The sequence below is a fragment of the Brachyistius frenatus genome, unplaced genomic scaffold, assembly GCF_029030835.1.
Source record: "Brachyistius frenatus isolate BFR_SWC_R1_liver_20210118 unplaced genomic scaffold, ASM2903083v1 Contig_20, whole genome shotgun sequence".
Classification (NCBI taxonomy): Eukaryota; Metazoa; Chordata; class Actinopteri; family Embiotocidae; genus Brachyistius; species Brachyistius frenatus.
The window spans coordinates 1,097,306-1,119,924 of NW_027210619.1; the positions used below are offsets into that span (position 1 = coordinate 1,097,306).

The 22,619-nt window shown below is 43.1% G+C and overlaps 1 protein-coding gene across 5 annotated transcripts in view; it reads left to right on the forward strand.

The window, feature by feature from the left end:
• The first annotated feature begins 7,338 nt into the window (after positions 1-7,338).
• The window catches only part of fam131bb (family with sequence similarity 131 member Bb), a 28,138-nt gene continuing 12,857 nt past the window's right edge, over positions 7,339-22,619 (forward strand). The window contains exons 1-6 of one of the 5 annotated variants that reach the window (XM_069695694.1): positions 7,339-7,687; positions 16,828-16,865; positions 19,021-19,056; positions 19,485-19,578; positions 20,963-21,187; positions 21,365-21,505. In XM_069695694.1, coding sequence (XP_069551795.1) covers positions 7,660-7,687; positions 16,828-16,865; positions 19,021-19,056; positions 19,485-19,578; positions 20,963-21,187; positions 21,365-21,505 — 562 coding nt within the window. In that variant the 5' untranslated portion in view covers positions 7,339-7,659. Of the gene's footprint in view, positions 7,688-16,827; positions 16,866-17,459; positions 19,588-20,962; positions 21,188-21,364; positions 21,506-22,619 lie in introns of those variants that run through there. The other 4 variants (XM_069695693.1, XM_069695695.1, XM_069695698.1 and 1 more) reach the window with 4 other exon arrangements.

Genomic DNA, 22,619 nt, shown 5'->3' on the forward strand with positions numbered 1-22,619 from the left:
TCCTCATAAACTGTCCAGTCAGACCCCTCCTCCTACTCCTCCTACTCCTCCTCCTATTCCTCCGCCTCCTCCTGCTCTCTTTTCTCTCTGGATTCTTGCAGCATTCTTCATTCAATGACATCAACCCTGTTGCCTCTCCTTGTAAGGTCAGACTGAGGGAATGAGGGAGCAAGAGGGAGGGAGAGATAATGGGGCCAGAGGCTTGATTAGATGCAGACACTGAAAGCGGTCAGGGGTTTAAATGCAAGGAGGCACAGTGGCTGAAGAAAGTACGTTCCAACATGGATGGACTGTGTAAAATGTCCCCTGTTTATGCTTTTATTAACTCTCAGAAAAATCCTAGGACTGAGTTTGATTCTTTTCTTTCACTTGCCTCAACAAGCACAGCTGAGGCTCAGATTGTAAAGGCATTACTCTCTCTGCTGCCAAGTGGGCTGCCACACATCATCATTTGCTTTGCACTTAGGCAGTAAACATGCATAGACTTCTTCTGTGCACGATTAGTACACTTGATTATAGACAGCAACTACACTTTATTTCTCTGGAGTCTAACTGCTGTTCGTCCTCGTAAAGAGGATGTGATTGCCTTCAACCTGGTGTTAAAGTGACACCTCCCATCCTGTAGCTCAGCCACTTCCATGACATAATGTCCTGTCATGTCTCACCCACGCAAATCTCACACCCTTGGCAACTTATCACACTTTCAAGTGCAGTCAGTCAGTCTTTGTGCAGTGCCAGAAATCTCTTGATAAGGCTATTGAGTCCTGTTGACATTTTAATATCATATCCTTAATTTTAACATTTCAAAACTTTTTTGTTTTAATGAGATACGTAGGTACAGTAAAAAATAGCAATAGGGTGGGAAATCAGTTTAAAAAAAAACACGAGCTCTTAGAAAATAATAACTTTCACGATCATACTTTATGATATTATTAGGGCTGAAATGATTAGCAGATTAACAAATACAAATCATCAACTACTATGTTAATTATTGTTAGCCTCTCAGTTCTCAGGATTTGCTGCTTTTCTTTATCTTACGTGAAGTTGATATTTCTCAAGGTTTTGGACTGTTAGCATAAAGCAATTTCATGATGTCAGGAAAATAATCTGCCAATGAATCACTAATGAATATAATCACAATTTGGAGCCATGTCGGTGTTGTCTCAACATACAAATAACAGAACAGCCTTGGAAACAGCTGCCTTTATCTCAGCCCGTTGGCAAAAGATTCTTTATGTTTTGTCTTTGATCAAGACTGAATATGACTAAATAACTTTAACTAACTCTGACCCACACTTGTGATTTCCACCCACTCCAGATCATCATATGACATTCAAGTTGAGACATGGCACCGTTGCACTTCATTCAGGTTGTGAAATCACATGCAGGCGAGCTATTTTCTGAGTTCTGCAGTAGCTGTTGTGTAGTTGTGTAACCTGTTGCTTCCCAGTTCAAGTCTGTGAACTTCAGGGAGTGGTCATTGGGGTCTTTGATAGCCTATTGTCCCGTAAGGAATGTTTCCAGTCTCTCCCCATTTCTAATGGGACAAAAATGTATTGAATGTCCACTCAGAGCTTTCCACAGCAAAAAATAATGGGCACCCCATCCTGGCTGCCGGCTCTCTGGCAGGTGACATACACATGGAAGAAGAGGTCTACTCCATTTCTTCTTCCACTTCCTGAGCTTGATTTCTTTTTGAGTGGTGAGGGGAGTAAGCAAGGCAACATAAGTGTAACACTCCTCTGCCCCTTCTTCCTTCATCCAGCTGCAATCATTGGGTGGTGGCGTGGTGACTGAAGTTTGGATCAGGCAGGCAGAGGCCAGCACTGGGGTCCAGTCAGGCTGAAGGTAAGACCCAAAAAAAAAAAGAAAACAGGAGAACAGAATCCGAGCCAGCCAGCCTGGAATGCAGCCAGACCTTGGAATGAACAGAGCCAGAGCCAGAGTCCCCCCCCCCCCACACACACACACTAAAGTGCCATATTTCCCTCTCCCTCCCCCTCCTTCTCTTCAATGCTGCATTTTTTCACCACTTGTATCCCCCAATTCCTTCATTTTTCAGTCTGTCCTCCTTACACTGCACTTTTATTTCCCTTCTATTTTTTCCACTCCCCTCTCTCCACCTCCCACTGTGCATGAATCAGTACCTACTCATAAAACCTCACCGCTTATTGTTAATATCCTAATCATTTCCGATCCATACAGAGGCATAAGCTCTCCTCTGTCTCTCTTTCCTTCTTTCTCATATTCATTTTCTCAACAAAGGAAAAGTGGGAAGCCATTTGCAAGGCAAATGTAACTACATACTCACTTAATTTTATTTTTGAGGTGTCAGATTTGAACAAAATACATTAAACTAACAAATATACAGACAGTGTTCCAGGTACTTCTTGCCCTCTATCGCCAGACACAGCAAGATGCTACAACAATTTACAAACTAAACATATAGATATATAGCATGTCTGTGTAATCAAAATTAGGCTGCCAAATCTTTAAGGTGTTATTTCCCTCTGACTTTATATATAACTAACTGGTTTCAGCTGCTCTATACTTCTACTCTGCTATATTTCAGAGGCAAAGATGATACTTTTACCTCAACTACATTATCTGACAACTACATCTTGGTGCCTTTACATATTCAGATTATCAGTGAACAACTGAATTATGCTGTTTTAGTGTAGACTACATTGGGCATTGGAGGCCTCCTTGGTGCCTTCCATTGGTGGTTTCCGGGCATGTCCAGCTGGTAGGAGACCCAGGGTAGACCCAGAGCACGCTGGAGAGATTATATATCTCATCTGGCCTTGGAACGTTTTGGGATCCCCCAGGAGGAGCTGGAAAATATCGTTGGGGAGAGTCATTTCTGGGCTAACTCCCTCACCCTGCTGCCACCACGACTGGATCCCAGACAGATGAGCGGTAGAAATGGATGGACTGTTCTGTTGCATTATACTAACCTAACAAGTGTTTATTATTATTGTGTTCACCCCATTTTATATCAGTAAGGGTAGGCTAAATATTTTTTTTTTTTTTTGGCTTCTAGAGTTTGAGATTACTGAATAAAGTATAATGTTGCATGTGCAAATCTTTTCACATAAAGTGTAGCCTGTAATGGAGGTGCAAGTCAGACAGTCATGCTCACAAATCCACAAAGCAGGAATTCCAGGTGTTCCTCGGGCAGGCTGAGAACCTACATACTTGTGGCAGAACATGGTCTCTTCATTCAGCACCCAGAAGAAAAAAAATCTCTTTGCCGCTAAACTGGCTTCCACTCAAGCGCTGTTAGACTGCAGTGCCGTGCTCCCCCCAGCAGGTGTCAGACGGATTCACATTACTGTGCTGCACACAGCCAGACTGAAATACCTTGAGAGTAGAAGATTCCCCCACATTCTCTGACAGCAAGCAAATCAGCATCAGCGAGAGATGTGATAAAAGACAGGAGGGTGTGTAAAGTGGAAACCTGCAGATTCGGACTCTTAAAGAGATTGAAAGGCTTGTTGAGGAGAATGGACACGAGAAACAAGCTGGACACGGGGGAATCTCTGGGGTAAACAGTGCAGCATCGGTGGTGTTGGTGGTCTAGACAAGTAGGGCTGGAGCGGGAGAGTATGTAGGGTAATTGCAGGAGAGGAGGAAAGAGAATTGTAAATAATAGAGGAGAGTTGGGAACTCCTCGTAGGCAAGGTCTTGTCTTGCGGAACTGCTGCATGAACACACACACACACACACACACACACACACACACACACACACACACACACACACACACACACACACACACACACACACACACACACACACACACACACACACACACACACACACACACGTCATGAACATGGTGACTCTATACCTCCCACATACAAATATGAAACACCCAAAATATATGTGCCAAAGAATTCAAGCTAGAAATCTTAGCTCAGTGCATCACCTAGTAATACACACAAACTCCAATTGGCTAAAACAAAGCCAATCACATAAACTCGGCCATTAGAGGACATCTCCCTTGTTCCCACCCACCTCCTACAGGGCATCCCTCCTCAAAAACAAATTCCCTTCCCTCTTTCTTTTCCCCTTCATCTTTTTCTCTTGTCTTCTCTTGCCTCTGTTCACTTCTCCCCTTCACTTCTCCTTCCTTTCTTATTTTTTGTCCCGCTTCATATGTGAAACCCAATACCAGCCAGCTGTCAGATATCAACAGCCCCCCCCCCACACACACACACACACACACACACACACACACACACACACACACACACACACACACACACACACACACACACACACACACACACACACACACACACACACACACACACACACACACACACACACACACACACACACACTCTCTGTTTCCTCGAGACACACACAAACACACACTTCTAACTAACTAGGTGCCTCCTTGAGGGCAGATGTGTAACATGTGACTCCAATTAGCACATATAGTAACACGCAGTTAGATTCAGCAGAGCACAGAATGAAGACAAAGATATATGGAAAGCAGTGCACAGTGACCAAGTAAAGTTGATGGGAAATGGGGAAAATAGCCTCCTTTAGAGTAGTTTAACCAGTCTGAGCTAGTTTTTTTTTTTTAAAGACTAAGTTTAGAATGACTTTGGAAACATCCATTTCCATTCATCAGCCAGAGCGCCTTCAGACTGCCTAAACGAGACGGTATTAAAGCTTTTATTCATTATCCTTGAAGCGCAACCTACGTAACAGCCAGGAGATGATAGACAGATAGTGACAGGTACATGAAAGTCACTGAATACAGGAATTATATGTGTGTGTGGGTCCCCAAGACAATATTTAACAGGAGCTGCTGCATTTTAATTCAGAGCAGCATCACCACCCCGAGATAAAAAAAACAAAAAAAAACAAGAGATGTGCTGACAGGAACATGATAGAAGTCATATGTGTCATGTGTTGCAAGGTTTCATGTCTTTGAGCTTGCTTTGTTAGCATGTGTGTGAATGGGTGTGAGAGTTAGAAAGGAGGTGACAAAGACAGTGAGAGGCAGTAGTCTTTGTGAGTGGCCCATGTATCACGAGTGAGATTAGTGTCAAGAATTTCTTCCCTCTGTGGCTGACTTTGTCTCGCATTGACAGTCCATATCATAGATCACCACGTTGTCACAGGTGCACTGTATTTATGTGAAACACGTGGCTGGGTATGACAGGGCCGTAGCGAACCAACATTTTCCTTGTTGATGATGTGAAAATTATTTCCTCTGTAACTCCAATAAAATTTGGTCTAAAAGTGTATTGTTTTTGGTTGACCAAATTTCCAAAAGCCAAAATTCAAATGTTTGACCTTTTTGCTTGCGGTTGATCGATTTGCAATCAACTAATCTTTGCAAGTCTACTGTGTGTGAGAGTGTTTGTATCTCAGTAATCTGACCCAGCTTTTGAATTTAATACATTTTGATATAGACAAAAAGAAGACCTTAACATTAATTATATTGACAAGAAAAGACAGGCAAAGCAGGATAGATAAACCCAGATTAATGAAGGATTTCGGCAATTGTCACGATGCAATGAAAAGAGAGATACTGGGTGAAGTATTTTAAAGATTCCCAGACACTGACAGATACATAATGATGTGCAGATAGAAGCAGAATAGAGAGCAAGAGAGGGAAACAAGGGTTGTAAATGAATCAGTTTGCCATTGGCAATTACACATCAGGGGGAGCAGTGTATGTTTTTTAAACCAGGTTCAGGGTATGTGAGTAAAGCTGACCCCTACGGCAGCCATCTCCTCTGCCCCAGTGGAAAACCAACAGCGTGAGCTAACACATATCTATATATAAACCCAGAGTGCTGGGATAGGCTAGATTATGTATGATTTCTTATGTCTGGCCAGTCATACATCCACTTTAATCGCTTTATTGCAACATCAAAACCATGCTTATTTATCTCATTTTGTATCTATTTGATTATTCAGCTACTTCATCTGTCATTTTTTCTGACATCCTTTCTAGAGTGCTAATTTTGATCTCACAGTGTTGTCTCCACACCTCTCCACTGGTCTTTGCTTTCCTTCCCATCACTTCTTCCATCTGCCCATGTCTTTTCCCTCTCTGTTCTTCCTTCCATCTGTCCTGCTCTTTTTCCTCTCTCTCTTCTTAGCCCAACGTGTGGAAAGTCAACAAAACATGACTGACCACACATGCAACCCCCACCATTCCTTTGACACACACACACACACACACACACACACACACACACACACACACACACACACACACACACACACACACACACACACACACACACACACACACACACACACACACACACACACACACACACACACACACACACACAGCGAGCGCCTCTCACTGCCCAGACTGTGCCGGCATCTTTTGGGCAAACACTTAGAAAAACAGCACACATCAATTTGTAATCAGCAAAAAGAGGGAGGCAGTCCAGACGGAGGGAATGAGAAGGGTAAGAAAGGCAGGAAGGAAAAACAAGAGCAAGTTTTGATATGAAACTGAAGTGAGAGGTATGGGGGAGGGTTTATGTGTGTTGATGGTATAGATGCAGGTCAAATATAGATGTAGATAAAAATAAAAAAAAGATGCTCTTGTTGGGAAATGTGTGGCAGGGAAGGGCAGAAAAAGAAAAATAGAGGATGATCTGTGGATGTGATTCAGAGAGAGCAGAAAGCAAAAGAAATAGGCACAGAGATGACTGGGGGCGGATCAATACAGAGAGATGACAGAAAGAGGTGGAGACTGCAGTGGCTTGACTGAAGGAAAACCCTCTGCTGTTTTTTTTCCCCCTCAGAATTGTTTAACATTGGTGTATATGAGTGCATTTTCTTTTTTTGAGCGATCTGTGTGAAGGAGGTGGGGTGGAGATGGAGGGTGAGAGGGAAGAGGGAGAGGGTGTTTGGGAGGGAGATGGAGAGGCGAGAGGCGAGAGGAAACCGCTGCAGTGCATTGTTAGGCTGGGCGCACACAGGAGAGGGAGACAGAGAGAGAGAATCCCCCATTTTAGCTCAACAATATTACGGCAGTGCAGAGATATCCACAACAATGGCAGTCTCAGCACTGTGCTATTGATCTTAGTGGTGGCAACCGAATACACACTAATTGTGGTTTTAACCTCTATTTGAATTATTGCCTGTGGTTGTTTTGATCTTTCTGGTCTGCATCACTGTCAGGTCCTATAACTTTAGAGGAAATCTTAAAATTGCTGCAATTTTAATTTAACATGACATTTAACATTTACTGTTACAGGTTCGAAATTGTTGTTGATATTGGTGATACATATACCTATAATAATAAAAAAAATTAAAAAAATTAAAAAAAATGACATGCCTGATTTAAATAATTTTGATAATGCCTCACATCTTTTTTTAGTCCTAATCTATTTCCCTCAGGCATACTGACTTACTAACCGGATCTCTTCGAAGACACTGCACTGGAGAGAGAGAGAGAGAGAGAGAGAGAGGGTGGGTGAGAGAGAGAGAGAGAGAGAGAGTAATCGAGCAAGCGCAGGAGGGAGAGAGAAAAAGAGAGAACACAGGAGAGCAAGAAAAAGAAGCTAGAGCCGAAAGAGAAAGAGAGAGACGCAGAAGGAAGAAGGAGAATGCGCGGTGTCTGGGTAACACTTCCACGCTTGTGTCCAGGGCCTTTGTGAATACACCATGGGATGCATCGGCTCCAGGCGACTGAGTAAGCCCCGCTTCTCTTCCCTCTCTTACTGCGGGCTAGAGGGAGGTTGGGGTGAGGGGTGGGGGGTGGAGTGGAGTGGAGTGGGGAGAGTATGGGGGTCCTGCAGGAGCAAGGGTTTGTGTAAAGACTATAGGTACAGTCTGTTTGTTGTGTGTGTGTATGCAAGCTGTTTGCCTGTCTCGTAGTGATGTGTGCGGGCAAGCTGTGGATGTATGGTCACAGAAGCGGTGCCCACAGTATACAGGCAAGATGTCAGAGGCAATATGTGTTCAAATGTGCTACTGTGTGTGTGTGGCTGCATCCCCCACCTCCCTCCTCCCATCTCTTGATTTATGATGCTGTTTGGCAGTATGTATATGTGTATGTGTAGGAGGCAGAGGGATGGAGAGGGGAGAGAGGCGGGAGAGGGAAACGCTGTAATAGTGCTTATTTATAGGGAGGCATGGCTTGGAGAATGAGAGAAACGGGATAATGCCATTGTCAGGGGCGTTTGCACAGTTTGTTATTATTTGCATGAGTAATAGGGATAGAGGGGGGGGGGGGGTATAAAGAAACGAGCAGCAGAGGAAGAATTTCAGTGCAGGCAGGCGGGCAGGGAGGAGGGGAGACAGGCGGATGGCGATGGAGAGAGGGGGGAGAGGGAGGGGCAAATACATGTAGGCGAGAGTGTGTGGCATCGATGAGAGTTTTCAGGTGAGGACAGTCGTGGATAAACCCGTAGCTTACATGTAACGTACACTGACACCAGCACTGCTGCGAAGTGGAAAAAGACTGGGGGGGGGGGGGGTTGCATGAAACGATCATTTTAGGTGTAAACAATCACTTGTTTGCATGAATATGATTCAGACATGTTGCAGTCTAGGTCCTTCACACATCTTAGTTTCTTGCATGAATCACGCTCCAAGGTAACAATGAAAGCAGGTTTTGGTTTTAAATATCAATGTGCCACTTAGCACACCGGGCTCTTAAACATATTTATGGCAAAGCATGAGTCTGAACACATATTCAGTGTCACTCTGAGGAGACATTTACAGAGGTCATCAATGTCAGAAGCAGGTGACAGCAGGATCTCCATCGTGCTTGTGCAAATCACCCCCTCCATGACCTTTTTAAAAAAAAACTAAATGTAAATTCTTGATAAAGAGGATTTTAAAAATATCTATGATATGCAAGTGCAGAAAATAAGAGCACTACGTGACACAGTTAAGAAGGCAGGTGTGAACTGAATACAGCAGGAGCAGTGTTAAAGCAGCTCTGGCCTTTAGGATCACAGTATTTGATACGTTGCATAGCAGCAGAGGAGATTGGGATCTTCTGTCAAAACTCAGGTCAAGACAGAAGACCCCACAGTCAGTGACTCCAGCTGTTGGAAATAATGTGATTGAAGTGGACAGAAGGCCTTGAAAGGTGCCACATTAATCTGATCGCAAACCACCTGAATACTGATGCTCATTTTTACACAAGTGATCACAGAAGCTTAAGAATTCAATAAGGCTGCTCCAGTAAGAGGAATTTGATTTTTGAGTCAGGGATTAGTGATAAAGGGCTGTGATAAAGGAGAATATGCATAAGTACACTGTAGGCTGTCAGACCCATGTCGTAGAGATCTACCACACTGAATATTTCCCTTCAGTTTGCTGATGTTACACCAAGCTGTGTGCACTATGATCTAAGAGGAATGTGTAAACAAACAGGGCTTAAGAGAAGGAAGACCAGGTGTTTTCAAGCAGCTTCAGTCTGTGATTTTCTTGTGAGCAGCAGTGCTGCCGGTCGAGAGGCGTGGTTGTGTTTATCCTGGGTGAGAATGGCTTCAGTGTGTGCTATTGATCGGCCTTCTCAACTGCAGTCCACGCTGCCAAGCAGAGATCAACAGGAGGAGCAGTAGGCAGCAGGACTGGATCTGTCTCTGTACGGGAGTAGCCCTGATGTATCTGTCTGCCCTCTGGTAACAGTATCTCTTCCAGCCCCACCATATCTGAGAGTAAGCTCTGTGGTCAGGCTCCGATATCGGTTTGTACACACAGACTGCTATAGATGGTGTCTATTCTTTGCAAAAAAATCACGTCTCTAATATGTCTGAGCCCTGCAGGTTGACATGCTACATAGCTTCCTGCAGCAAACTATTCTATATCGGTATATTTTTAATTGCAGCAATATTAACAAAAAAAATAATTTTCTCTTTATTTTACCTTAATGGTGTTGTGTACTTGCTTTAATCTACACTATCCTTAATTCACCAATATTAGGCCATTTAAATGTACTATAAACAGAAAGCCCTCATCAAAAAGACAGTAAAAACTCCAGGCTAAAAGACCAGCATCGTGGCAAATGATACACTGATACATGTAGGTTCTAATAAAATAAAGACTGATAAGTTTGTGAGTTTGTAGATAGTTTAAAACATTTCCAACAACAGGTTTAGTCTACAGGTACTGTGATCTTATCATCATAATTTTGTATGATTTCACTGGGTGCAGTATATGCTGATGGTTGTTTTTTGTTTTAACACCTCACCATCACTGTTACTGGGTCAGGTGAAGACGGGCAGTGATGTACAGTAGATGAAATGTCTGCATCCATCTATCATCCCTTCAGAGGGTGAAGGCCTTGTGATGCAGCGTTCTTCTTAACCTTGTCAGTCACAAAGTCAGGCACTAAAATCTAAAACAAAATAACTACAAACCACTTTTTTTCTTCATGAATCAGCACATGTGCAGTACCTACATTATGCTTCCATCATGCTGAGCAAAGTCCTACATCCAAACACTATCAGTGTAATACTATTACAGCACCATGATGCTGATCACATTTCTAGATGTAGTGCTGCCACTAATACTGTTATTGTGCTATAAGCCACACATTAGAAACATTTCCCTATATCCATTTACCAGGCTGGACTACCCACATGAATGCAGGAAACATTAATCACTGTATAATTTAGGGCATTGTGTGCAGTGTGACTATAACTGTCATGGTTCAGGCTGCAGTGGTGAAATTATAGATATGAATGTGGGACGACGACTCTCACCTGGTTGTGCGGCCCTTTAAGCAGGCTTCTACTGATTTCATTTCCTCAAAGCTTTAACTTTGGTAAGATGCCGGCACACAGTTTACTGATTCAGTAGACACTAAAGGTCAGTTTGTGGGAGTATTTGTGGTTATGTTTGTGGGTCTGTATGCTGAAGGCTGAGCATGAAACCTCAAGACCGCTCTGGTAATGAGGGGACTGAAATGTGTTTGTAGTACACAATATTGCAAGTTTCAAGAGCTGTCATATTTGTGATCGTGTTTGTTTTTTCTTTGACCATATAGTTCCTGATTTTAATTAACATTTGGCCAGTCAATATTATTTCATTTAGTTAAAGTGTACAACATTTAACATTTGAGAGAAAAGAAGGGTTTGTAGAAAATCATATTAGAAATTAAATTTAGATTTTTTTTTTTTTAGGGAACAGTATTGTTGCCTGAACTTGTAAACGACCTCTAGTTTACATCTGTCTTTTAGATAGTGCTCTTGCCAATATATTTAAGATGTGTGTGGGTGTGAATGTAGCGTATGCACCACCGTTACCTCCACACTTTTTGTTCCATTGCTCTGTTTTTGCTGCAGAGAGGAATTCCCTGCCATTAAATAAAAAACTAAACACCCCCGCTACCATGCCTTTACACACACACACACACACACACACACACACACACACACACACACACACACACACACACACACACACACACACACACACACACACACACACACACACACACACACACACACACACACACACACACACACACACACACACAAAACTGACACCATGTCCCGGATTTGCCAGTTCGCAGTCTGGCTGTAAACTGGCAAATCTGGCAGACAGAGACTGATTGATTGGCTCTCGTCCAGGTTGGAAAAGCCTTGAGCACAAGAGCACATTCAAGGTGAATGACTCGGTGATGTAGTATCATAGGCATGGTGGGATCTGGTGACCCTTACCTGTATGAGTGTCTGTCAGCATATGTGTGTGTGTTACGGTGTGCTTATACATTCAAGGACTCCAGTGTAGCATGTGTAGCATCGGGTCTTTAACTTCACATTTATGTGTGTGACTGCCTGTCTGTCATTTCCTCTAATGTGTGCTATTAGTTTGCCTTGTCGCTGGATACCAGGTTACAAGCTGAGATTATTATGCGTAGAGAATTGATCAAAATGTATATAGCTGTGTGAGTGCATGCCCTTACATATATCATTTTAAGCTTGTGTGTGTGTATGTGGCAGATCAGAAATAAGAGGCCTGTGTGTGGGCACATGATGGCAGGCGTTTCTGTAAACAATGTGACTCAGCCACAGAGTGAGTTATGAAATTGAAACATAATGCTGTGAAGGAGAAAATTTCATCTCTACAATTTGATCTCTCAGAGTGTGTGTGTCTATGTATGTACGTATATATATGTGTGTGTGTGTGTGTGTGTGTGTGTGTGTGTGTGTGTGTGTGTGTGTGTGTGTGTCTGTCTGTGTGTATTTGTGGATGTGCTCAACATCAGTGTGTGACTGGGACTGATTGTCTCAGTGTTATCAGCAGCTACTAACCACTTAAATGCTGATAAAAAAAAAGGCCATCTTCTCAAAGATGGGAAGTCTCCTTTGAATATCAAAGAGCAAGAAAATCAAGATTTCCTGCATACAAAGTGATATCTGCCGTTCTCTGAACTAGTTAATTTCCTCCTCCTCTCCAGGTTTTCATCCATTCATCAAAATAGAATTAGATGGCAGTCATTTTTTCATATCAGTCTAAAGCAGGCCATTAGAATATTTATTATGATGCTGGGCAGCAGCCACCTGTGCCAAGATATTATACTGCAATTTTTTTTTGTTACCACACTCAGCATGCAGTTGACTGCTGTAACCACACTTATGCTCTTACAGATCAATAAAGTGTGTCATGTGTAAATTGGGAATCCCATTTCACTAAGTTAGTGCAACTCTGTGTTTGATAGTCTCAGTAAGTGTATGTCAGACCGTCTGCATGTAGTGGATAGACAGACTTAGCTCAGTTTCATCCATCTATAACTCTGCAGCCATCTGGGCTCTGGTCCTCAGCTGTGTTCTTACTGAACTCTTTACCAGCATCTGCACATATCGCTGCAAGAGGGCTGCTCTCCAAGCCGGTACCCCATCGTGGCAACCAGCCTTACTGCAGCTGTCACGGTAAACAAGCACCAAGCCCCCTGGTTCGTCGCTGTTATTGCTGCAGGGCACTGAGGGTAAAAGCGACAGATGACGCTCAAATGCTTCCCACTTCAGCGGGAGCCATCAAGCCACTACAGCCAGAGCTGGAGTTGACAGTACATCCGCTGCAGATCTTTGGTTGTTCGTTACGCACGGTCGCATTTGCTCCCTCTTCTTTTTTCTCCTCAATCCCCGCATCCCCCACCCCCTCACCGCTCCTTGCGCCTTCTCCTCGGCTGAGCTAAGCCCGGCTCCCCTATGACCGCAGGGGGGGTATCCAGCGCCGCACCGCTGTGAGTGCGGGGGAGGAGGGAGAGAGCCAGGGGAAGAAAAGCTGGCTCAGAGCTCTGGTCATGTGCTCTGTTGTTGTTTCGGTTTCCTCAAGGAGGAATCTTGCCTCCCTTCTGAGGAGCAGAATAACGCATTTGCTTGCTGTGCTGCTGAGAGCCTGAGAACATCACTTACCCGAGTGCAGAAATACAGTGTGGCATGGCGTAAGAAGCCATTCAGATAATGATTATTGACCTATCATCTATAAGAATATTCTGAGAACTAAAAAAAATACTTTCCTGACTAATCACAGCATCGTATAGAAACACAAACCCTTGTGGCTCACTCCACAAATGTGCTTCGACGCAATATGAGGCTGATCTCAATCAGACATAATAATATAGTGTTTAAACAAGAGGTATAAACATTGTGTTTCTGGTCCATTACTGTGTAAAGGCTTGAACGGCTTCCCACTGGTAGTTTGTGCTGCAGTCCAGAGAACTCATGAACTGTGATTCATGTGTGGGGAGAGTGACTGCTAATCTGCTAATTGGCCAAATGAGGCTGAGGTATGGAGAGGAGAGACTGAGCAAGTTAAAGGGATGGAGATAAACAGAAGAACAAAGAAGGTGGCATGTGAGTCTGTGTGCATTAAACTATATGTTTCTGGAGGCCAGCTGCATGTGTGTATGCATGTATGCTCATGTATAGTTTGTGTTTGCAGGGCAGATTTTTAACCCAGATGGGGAAGAAATCTGGGACACTCCCGCCCAGGCAGAAAATGAGACATCTCCCTGTCTAACTGATATCAGCCAATAAGTAACCACCTCACACTGCCATCCACAGTGCCAAAAATCAAACACGCCTGACTAATCCTTCTGAGGTCGCACAAAGTTCATTTCTAATCGTGCGTGTGAATATAAATATATCCTACCCCCCCCCTATGTTGCACACAGCCTAAATAAGATTTAACAAGAAGTATGATTATCGATTTAAGAATTACTGTTAAAAGTGTTAGTGACAGATCCTTGACATCAGTACCTAAAGTTATGTTTCTCCAATGAGGCCTTATTGGACTATAATGTAATCCAGAAAAAAGTGGAGTGAAGTTTGACTTGATCATTTTACCATTTTCATTTAACTTGGAAATATGCCCAGAAAATATCTAGTATAAAAGGGATACTCCAGCAGTTTAGTATTAATTAATATAAACAAAAATATATCCTGACTTTTTTGTCCCAGAAGGTCAAGCTTTGATAAAATCTCTAGCATCTGTTCTCAGCCCCTTCTTGTAAACATTCTTAAGTTTGTAGTGTTGTTTCCAAGCCCGTCCAAATGTTGTCACAAGTGGTGTAGCGCTCTCTGTAAATTAGCTTTGACTCATAAAATCAGCCGAGTTTCACTGTAAGGTAAATTTACCCTGGTAATACACAACCAAGCATTTTTTCACACAAAAACTTCATGCAGCTTCTGTGGACATATCCGGAGGTATTCAGAAAAACAAAAGGAACGCTAACTTTAGAAGAATTGCACATAAGTGGGTTGAGAGAAACTGGGTTGACCAGACCAGGAAAGTACAGTAAAACACTGCATCTCTCCTGGAAGTAACACTTCGGATACATTAAAGGTCACAGACTGGTGATATGTAACAGTATTTACAGAAAACGACTACTGAAATGAGAATGATAGGTGTGAATACAGTATTAATTGTAGAAATGTACTGAGCTGGTCTTATTTATAGTTTGCATGCACTTCACTGCACGAGTGAAGACGGCCAATTTCCGGAACGAAGTCTGTCCCTCGTCTCCTGCCCTAGCAGTGATCTGATGTGACTGGATAGAGTTCAGAGGGAAGGGTAATATCTGAGAGCCCAACAGAGACAGAGTGGAGCTGATGTTTCTGAATCACTGGGTCAGTGGGTCATAGACATCACTGGACATCTAAAGAGCCAACAACTCTGTGTTTCTCAGAGGTCCCGAGGAATCGCTCATGATTGCCAAATGCAGCTTTGAGAAACAAACGTGACTGGCTCAGCAGCACACAGGCAAACACGAACTCACACACAGACAGGCAGAGTGCTGACACGGGAGTGAGCCCCTCTGAGAGTTGCACACACCGAGCAGAGACCCTCTGATACGGAGGAGTACCTAGAGACCGAAGCTGTGTTTAAACTCCATTACCAGTACAGACGCACTAATTAAACCAATGTTTTAATTAGGATTTGGACAGCCAGGAACGAGGAGGGATAATAACGTTCATTTATCCAACAGAGAGCGTGTATTTGAAACGAGGCCCATTTACAGTATGGGTGGACGGCTTTGTGTATGATCTGCGGTTTAGTGTTAATGGTGCGTTACTAAGTGAAATGCAGGTGTCATTTACAAGGGCATAAAAATATTTAAAGTAAATGCAAAATTCTCAATTACAAGTCCTGCATTTTAAATCCGACTTTAAAGTTCAAAGGTATCACCAGCAAAATGTACTCAAAGTATGTAAGAGGTCACACGCCATAAAGTTTAGTTTTAAAAGCTTCACATGTTCTGTTTTGTAAAATTATGATCTGAAAAGTAATACAAATGTTCGATCAATGTAATGGGAGTAAAAAGTAAAATATCCCCCCTGAAATGTAGTGGAGTGGAAGTATAAAGTAGCCAAAAATGGAAATGAAATGAAATGACCTCAAAATCTGAAGTAAAGTACTTTTGTGAAGTTTTGTACTTTCCTTCATTAGTCTGGCCGATGAATCTACATGGACATCCTGAAGGTGATGCTGATGACTGGGAGGTGTTGGGTTGTACAATATCAGGTCTGAAACACAGAAAAACATAAATTAAATGGCACCTTAAAAAGTGTTCCCAAGAGCTAAAGGAAGCAGATAGATCGATGGGGCTGACCTGTCACATTTACACCAATCTGATTGTGCTTATTCACCATGAACAATTTAACAAAACAGAAAACTTAGGAAAGATCTTTACTTATAAAAGGATAGTGGCTGCTTGAAAAGAGTATATGTTACCAGTCAACATTAAATACAGGCAAATACAGTTGAATTTGATTCACAGATTATATCTGACGGCATCTTCATTCCCTGAACTTAAAGTACTCAGAAATATGTCCCAGAAATCAGAGGTGTGAAATTTGAATGTTTTGAATATACCAACAGAACAACCCTTACCAATAATGCCTAAACCTTTTAAAGAATATGGCTCCCAGTAAATGTATTGCATTTCATGTTATACTTTGTTCCTTATGAAAAAAAAACCTTAATGCATTTCAACCTGCTATTTCATAGAAACATCAATTTTCTGAGAAGGGTTCTTTTGTTTTAGTTTTTTTAATTTCATTTTACTTTATCTATGTATATATCTATATCTATATATCTATGTATAAATATATTGTAATGTGTGTCATATATTTAGCTTTATTAGAACCTTATTGTAACTTAAAGAATTATTGTTAAGGGGAGCAATATTTGAGGAATAAATGCAGAACAAGAGATAAAAAGAACTCCCTTATTACATTTTAACCTGAGCTACACGAAGATGAGATTTTTGAACATTTTGTAGAAGTCACTGGAAATTAACATTCCTTCTCCCTTATCTCTCTCTCTCTCCCCCTGTGTCTCTGTCTCTTCCTCGAATGCTCTCAGCGGCAGATAGCGTGCCAGTCCAAAAGGATGGGGAGCAAGTAAGTCTTCAGCGACGCATCTGACTCATCTGTCTTGTTGACTTCCTCTGACAGTGGACTGTTGCCACTCCACCTGAGGAACCAACATGGCTGCCGACTTGAAAGCAGTTTCACAGGCAGCTACATGATGAGCTACAGAAGCTCACCCCACTAGCTTTATGTAGCTCACAGTGCCAGTGCTTACGCTAGTAGTTTAGTAAAGTAGCTCACGTCATGTCAGTGTCAGTCGCCCAGTTTCCACTACACTTCCCTGCCCAAGATGGGGCGGCGTAGCTGGAAGACTGAACAATCGCTGGTTTGGTTGGCTTATCGCTGCTGCTAGGACGTTTGTTGCTTGTTATCATCGTCACTGCTCAGTGCTGGTTCAAAGCAGAACAGCAGAGCCATCACTTTCCCTCTTTCTTCTTACACATCATTATTTCTATATCTCCTCTCCTCTCCTCTCCTCTCCTCTCCTCTCCTCTCCTCTCCTCTCCTCTCCTCTCCTCTCCTCTCCTCTCCTCTCCTCTCCTCTCCTCTCCTCTCCTCTCCTCTCGTCCTCCTCTCCTGCTGCTTTACTGATCCCATGCTCTAAAACTGATCTCTCTGAGACAGGACACAGGACACAGGAGAGGGAACCATTTTGGACTAAAGTGTAGAGAACTCTACTTTTCCACCAAATGCACTGTGGACTGATTGCATCATTTATTTATGCATTGTGCCCCAAAATGCCCTTCGGTCCTGTGGAAAGGGAAAAAAAAAAAAAAAAAAAAAAGCAGCCACACACACGCACACATATACATCAGCCTTATCAGGACTATTGGACATGAACATAAGAAAAGCTGCTTCAAGGGGCCCAGCTTTACCACTCAAGTGTGTTAAATCTCCCATCACATCCACTCCTGTGAAAGGATAGGAAGAAAGCAAGTGAGAGAGCAGAGCAGAGAGCTGGTAAGGGAGGAAGTGGGAGCAAAGAATAGAATTACAAGAAAGAAAGAAGTGAAGAAAAGGACGGGAAGAGGCTGATATTGATTAACATGAGGGATCTGGATATGTGCTGCTTGTAGCTGATGTAATCGCGCTCTCATTATCTCATTATTGTCACCAAGCATTAAGTGACCTAATCATTAGAATTTTGTCTATTGACCTGTGCTGATAATTATAACCTGGTATCACAACTAAGTGTACAATACACCCATCCTTCCACTAGAGGATACCAGGTCAGTGTTACCCTACTACAATCCACAGAAAAATATTGTACTTTTGACTTAAATCATTAAGTTTCCAGTCTTTGTGCTACACTAAGTAAACTGGCTGCTGGCAGCAGCTTCATATTAACTCTATAGATATGAGAATGATATCAGTGAAACATGAAAGTGATGAAGTTAAACTATTCCTTGAAGTAAAGGTACTGCAATACACACTGCAGGTATCCAAATAATAATAAATGGAGAAATGTTTCTTTGTAGCAGGCGAAGACAAATAACAAACAAAATTCTGTAAATAAAGATACAGTTCGAGAGAAAATATGTGTGGTAAATGTTGGGGACAAACATATTTTTTGACTGTCTGTGTAGGTCCACAGCACCGCAGCAGCCCACCAGGGTCACCTGTCTAGTTAGTGTCAGTCTAGCTGATAGAGAGAAATAGTGTGGCAGAGGCTGCTGCTTATCTGCTTTGTCCTCTGCATCTGCCTTCACCCCCCACACACACACACATGAACACACACACACTCCCCTTCCTCATGTTAGCCACAGTCCCCGGTCTGTCTGCTGCATCAGATGCAGTCAACATCTCTCTCTCTCTCTCTCTCACACACAATTTTCTAGGGGCTTTCAATATTTTTGGCAACACATGTAACTGAAGAGGAAACCCATTCATCCATAGCATATTCACTCTGCTGTACATAACTAAGCAAATATAAACTGATCCCTGTTTAATCCCCTCCCTACTCCCTGTCATTCTGGTCCTTGACTCTTGCCTCTCCTCGTTCCTGGAAAATCCTGTGTATCTGTCTCTCTTCTTTTCCTCTCCCCCTCCTAATTTTCTTCCTCTGCATGTCTGATGTGCAATCAATCCTCTGTTTCCCTCCCTCTCCGATGCATGTCAATGTTCTCTGTCCTGTCACTCTCTTACTCTTTCTCCATCCCTCTCTCCTCCTATTTCTCTTCCTCAGCATGGACGTTCAGAATTTTCATGGGAAGGAATCAATGTAAGTGTTGTGGCATCATTCCTTCATCTACTACTTTTCTTTCCCCGATCTAGTTGTTTCTTTTGCCTGTTTTGATTTAAATCACCCTTTAGCGATCAGCTCTTTCCCCCTCACGACCCACGACCCCCACCCCCCACCTCCTCAGCTTTACAGTCGATTCTGCGGTTTATCGTACTGGTGCACGGTACTGAGCACACTCAAAATCAGAATCAGATTTTAAAAAGCACGTAGTAACTGGAAATCAAGATTTGGGTAATGCAGATTTTGTCTGTTGTAATAACCCAACATCTCCATCACTTCTCCACTCCACTCACCTCTCTCTAACACACACTGTCTCGATGGCTTCGTGTGCCCTGACACACCATCCACACTGTCCTTTTCTCCACGCTTTCCCCCCTCCTCCATTCCTCTCTCCTCTCTCACTCTAGCTGTCTATGGAAGACACCACATCGATCCTGCCTCGGCTCAAGAGGAATTCAAACGCCTATGGCATCGGGGCTCTGGCTAAGTCTTCTCTGTCAGGTGTGTCAGGTGTGTGTCTGTGCTGTAACTGGTAAACGACCCCATGTTGGCTCCGTCCTCAGCGGGCGCTGAAGTCAGCATGGTACCCCAAACGGGTTCCTCTGTTTCACTTCCTCCCCACACTGTGATATCAGTCGTCAATGGCTCCTCATGAGTCATTGACGAATTCAGCCTGAAAAACACAACACACACGATGCATCATCATATAGCTTGTTTTCTTTCAGTGCATTCCTCTCTCTTTTTGGTTTAAACCAGATGTTTTGTGCAGTGCAGTTTATTTGAGTGCCATACAACGCCTTGCAGTGCAGTGTAATGAACTGCAGCCGCTGTACTGTATGGTGTGGTACTGATTTATCCTATAATTTATTCATAAATGTCATCTCCATGCACCACCATCCGAGAGAATCAAACAACCAGGGATTTACAGTGTGTTATCGTATGTTGGTCACATCAAATATGGAGCTCAGCCATTATGCAGATGTGAGCTGGCATTAGGCATGGTAGCAGAAAATGTATTTCTTCTTTAAAAAAAAATGTATGTTAAACAGCGTTGAGTCAAGTTTTCTGACAAACAGCGGGAAGAGAAAGAGAGAGGAGCTTTCTGATTAGCCAGCGCAACCTAGCAGAGGTGTGAAAAAGGTATCATGTCAACAAGCCAACCTGTCATTACTCATGCCACACAGCCACCTCACCCCAATTAGCCCGCTCCATCCCATGATGCACCTTTGTCAGACAAGACACATCCATTGCCTCCTCTCCTCCCTGCTCTTTGAACAGGTGATGGCTTCCTCTCATTAAACACACAAATGTCACCTCCACAACCCTTGTCATTTAGCTATTCTTATAATCCATGCTCATGAAGACCCTCATTCAACCACAGACATTTGATTAGTAGGATTTGACTGATAATGTTTTTCTGCACTAGTTTGTCTGTGTTAAAACAGCCAATAATTAATATTATATTAAGATATTTAATCTTTAATAAAAAAATAAGCAATTTTTGGGGATTTTTAAACATCCCAGACACTATCAAATTATAACCTCCCAGTTTATCAGTCTAACTCTACTTGGTATCCATATTTCCATAGGCCATCACAGCCTCCTTGATCCAACAGCAGTACACACTTGATAATAACATGTCTACCTTATGTCTGCCCCCCCCTTCTTTCTGTTTGTCCATCTGCTCCTCCCCCACTTGATCTCCAAACAACCTACCCGCTGCTTCACTCTCTTCTCCTTCCTCGACTCATCTAATCACCCCTGTATCAACCTCCAATGTTTCACTTCTTCTTCCCACTGCCATACTCTCCTCCCATCTTGTTTAATTTGACCATCCTCTCTTCCTCTGCTACTTCCTCTGCCCCACGTCTTTCTCCTCTGCTAGGAGTCTCACGCACAATGAAGGAAAGAGTGACCAAGCCAACAGCTATGGCCCAAGGTCGTGTCGCTCACATGATCGAATGGCAAAACTGGGGCATGTCGACGGTGGGTCCAGGGGGCGTCCCGGCGCCCCGCATCACTACCCAGGAGCGGGAAAAGGAGCGGCGGCTGGAGAACGACGCCTACAGTGACCTCAGTGACGGAGAGAAGGAGGCTCGTTTCACTGCAGGTTGGAAACAAACACAGAGAGAAGGGCAGGCACTCCACAGAGTCTTTTAACTGTCATCAGCAAAAAATATGTGCCCATCACCTCACTTGTTGGGATTTCTGCCAGATATGCAGCCAATTAAACATGATGCAGGATTTAACAATTATTTCGGACTTGTCCTTTGAATTCTGACTTCAGGTATCCTGCAGCAGTTTGCGATCTCACAGGCCACACTGATGGCATGGACATCGATGGATGGTGAGAGTCCGCGATCAGGATCAAACCAGGGCAGCGTGGCTCACCTGAGTGAGGTCAACCAGGAGAGCATCACCAGTCGAGGTAAAGGACTACAAATACTGCTGCTGCTGGAACTCAAAGTAACTGGTGTTGCTGTAACAATGATTACATAAAGGCAAGCAGATATTTAAGTGGAATAAACAATTCAGCAAGCACTGACATTTTTTTGGAGTACAAACAACCAATAAGATGCTCACATACGCATGGTGTGTTCTGGGTTCAACTGAATTGTAGCCACGTGTTTTTGCTGATGCAATCGTCATATCAACAGGCTCTTCTCTGCTAGCAGTGCTGCTAACGTTAGCTTGCTGCTCCCAGCCTGTAGTTAGTACTGCTTGGTTAGGATGTGACTTGTAAGCTTTGTTGTGTCATCGCCTGACATGGTTTCTGTCCTTTTTGTGCTTTGTTGGAGCGGGGCTGACATTATTGTAAGGTAAACTTACTTAGACCAACTACTGACATAAAATCAGCCAGTGAGAACAGGAACAGGTGAACATCATGTAGTGCCCTCTGGGCAATTTAGGTACTGCCTAGATAACCTGGTATGGAGAGGGAAGTAAAGAGTGATGGCAGTTTTTGAGATATGCCGATGTGCAAGAAAAAGTCATTGTACACCAAAGAGTAAAATGTAGAAGTACCGGTACTGTGTACAGGTGAATACCGGCCCGCTTCAAGTACTGGAGGCAAATGCTGTGACTCGATGTGTGTACTTCTGTCAGTCCACTTATATGGTATTACTCTTACATGTTGATCAAGAACTGGGATAACGCTACAGTGCAGATGTGTTCTCTTCAGCCCTCTGCTTGCTCTCTGCTTTTGTCAAATCTGCTAGTTTTCCAAATATTGTTTCTAAGAGAGGTACTATCAAGCACAGGAGGAGACAAACCTTTGCTCACGACCAACAGGATTTTTAATCATTTTTTCGTTTTGAGTCGAGCTGAGACCAGCCAGCTCACGCTGAAGGAAAATTTCTACCTTATTAGACAGCAAGAAACGTGAACATCACCACTCAAGCTTAGAACAGAACAGAACTGAGACTGACCCCATGCCACTTCTTCCAACATACCGGTGATATTAAACAGCCGGTGGCATGGTCACACTCGTCATAACAATCATAGACCATCTGGTACCTGTTTCAGTAATCTCAAAATTGTCA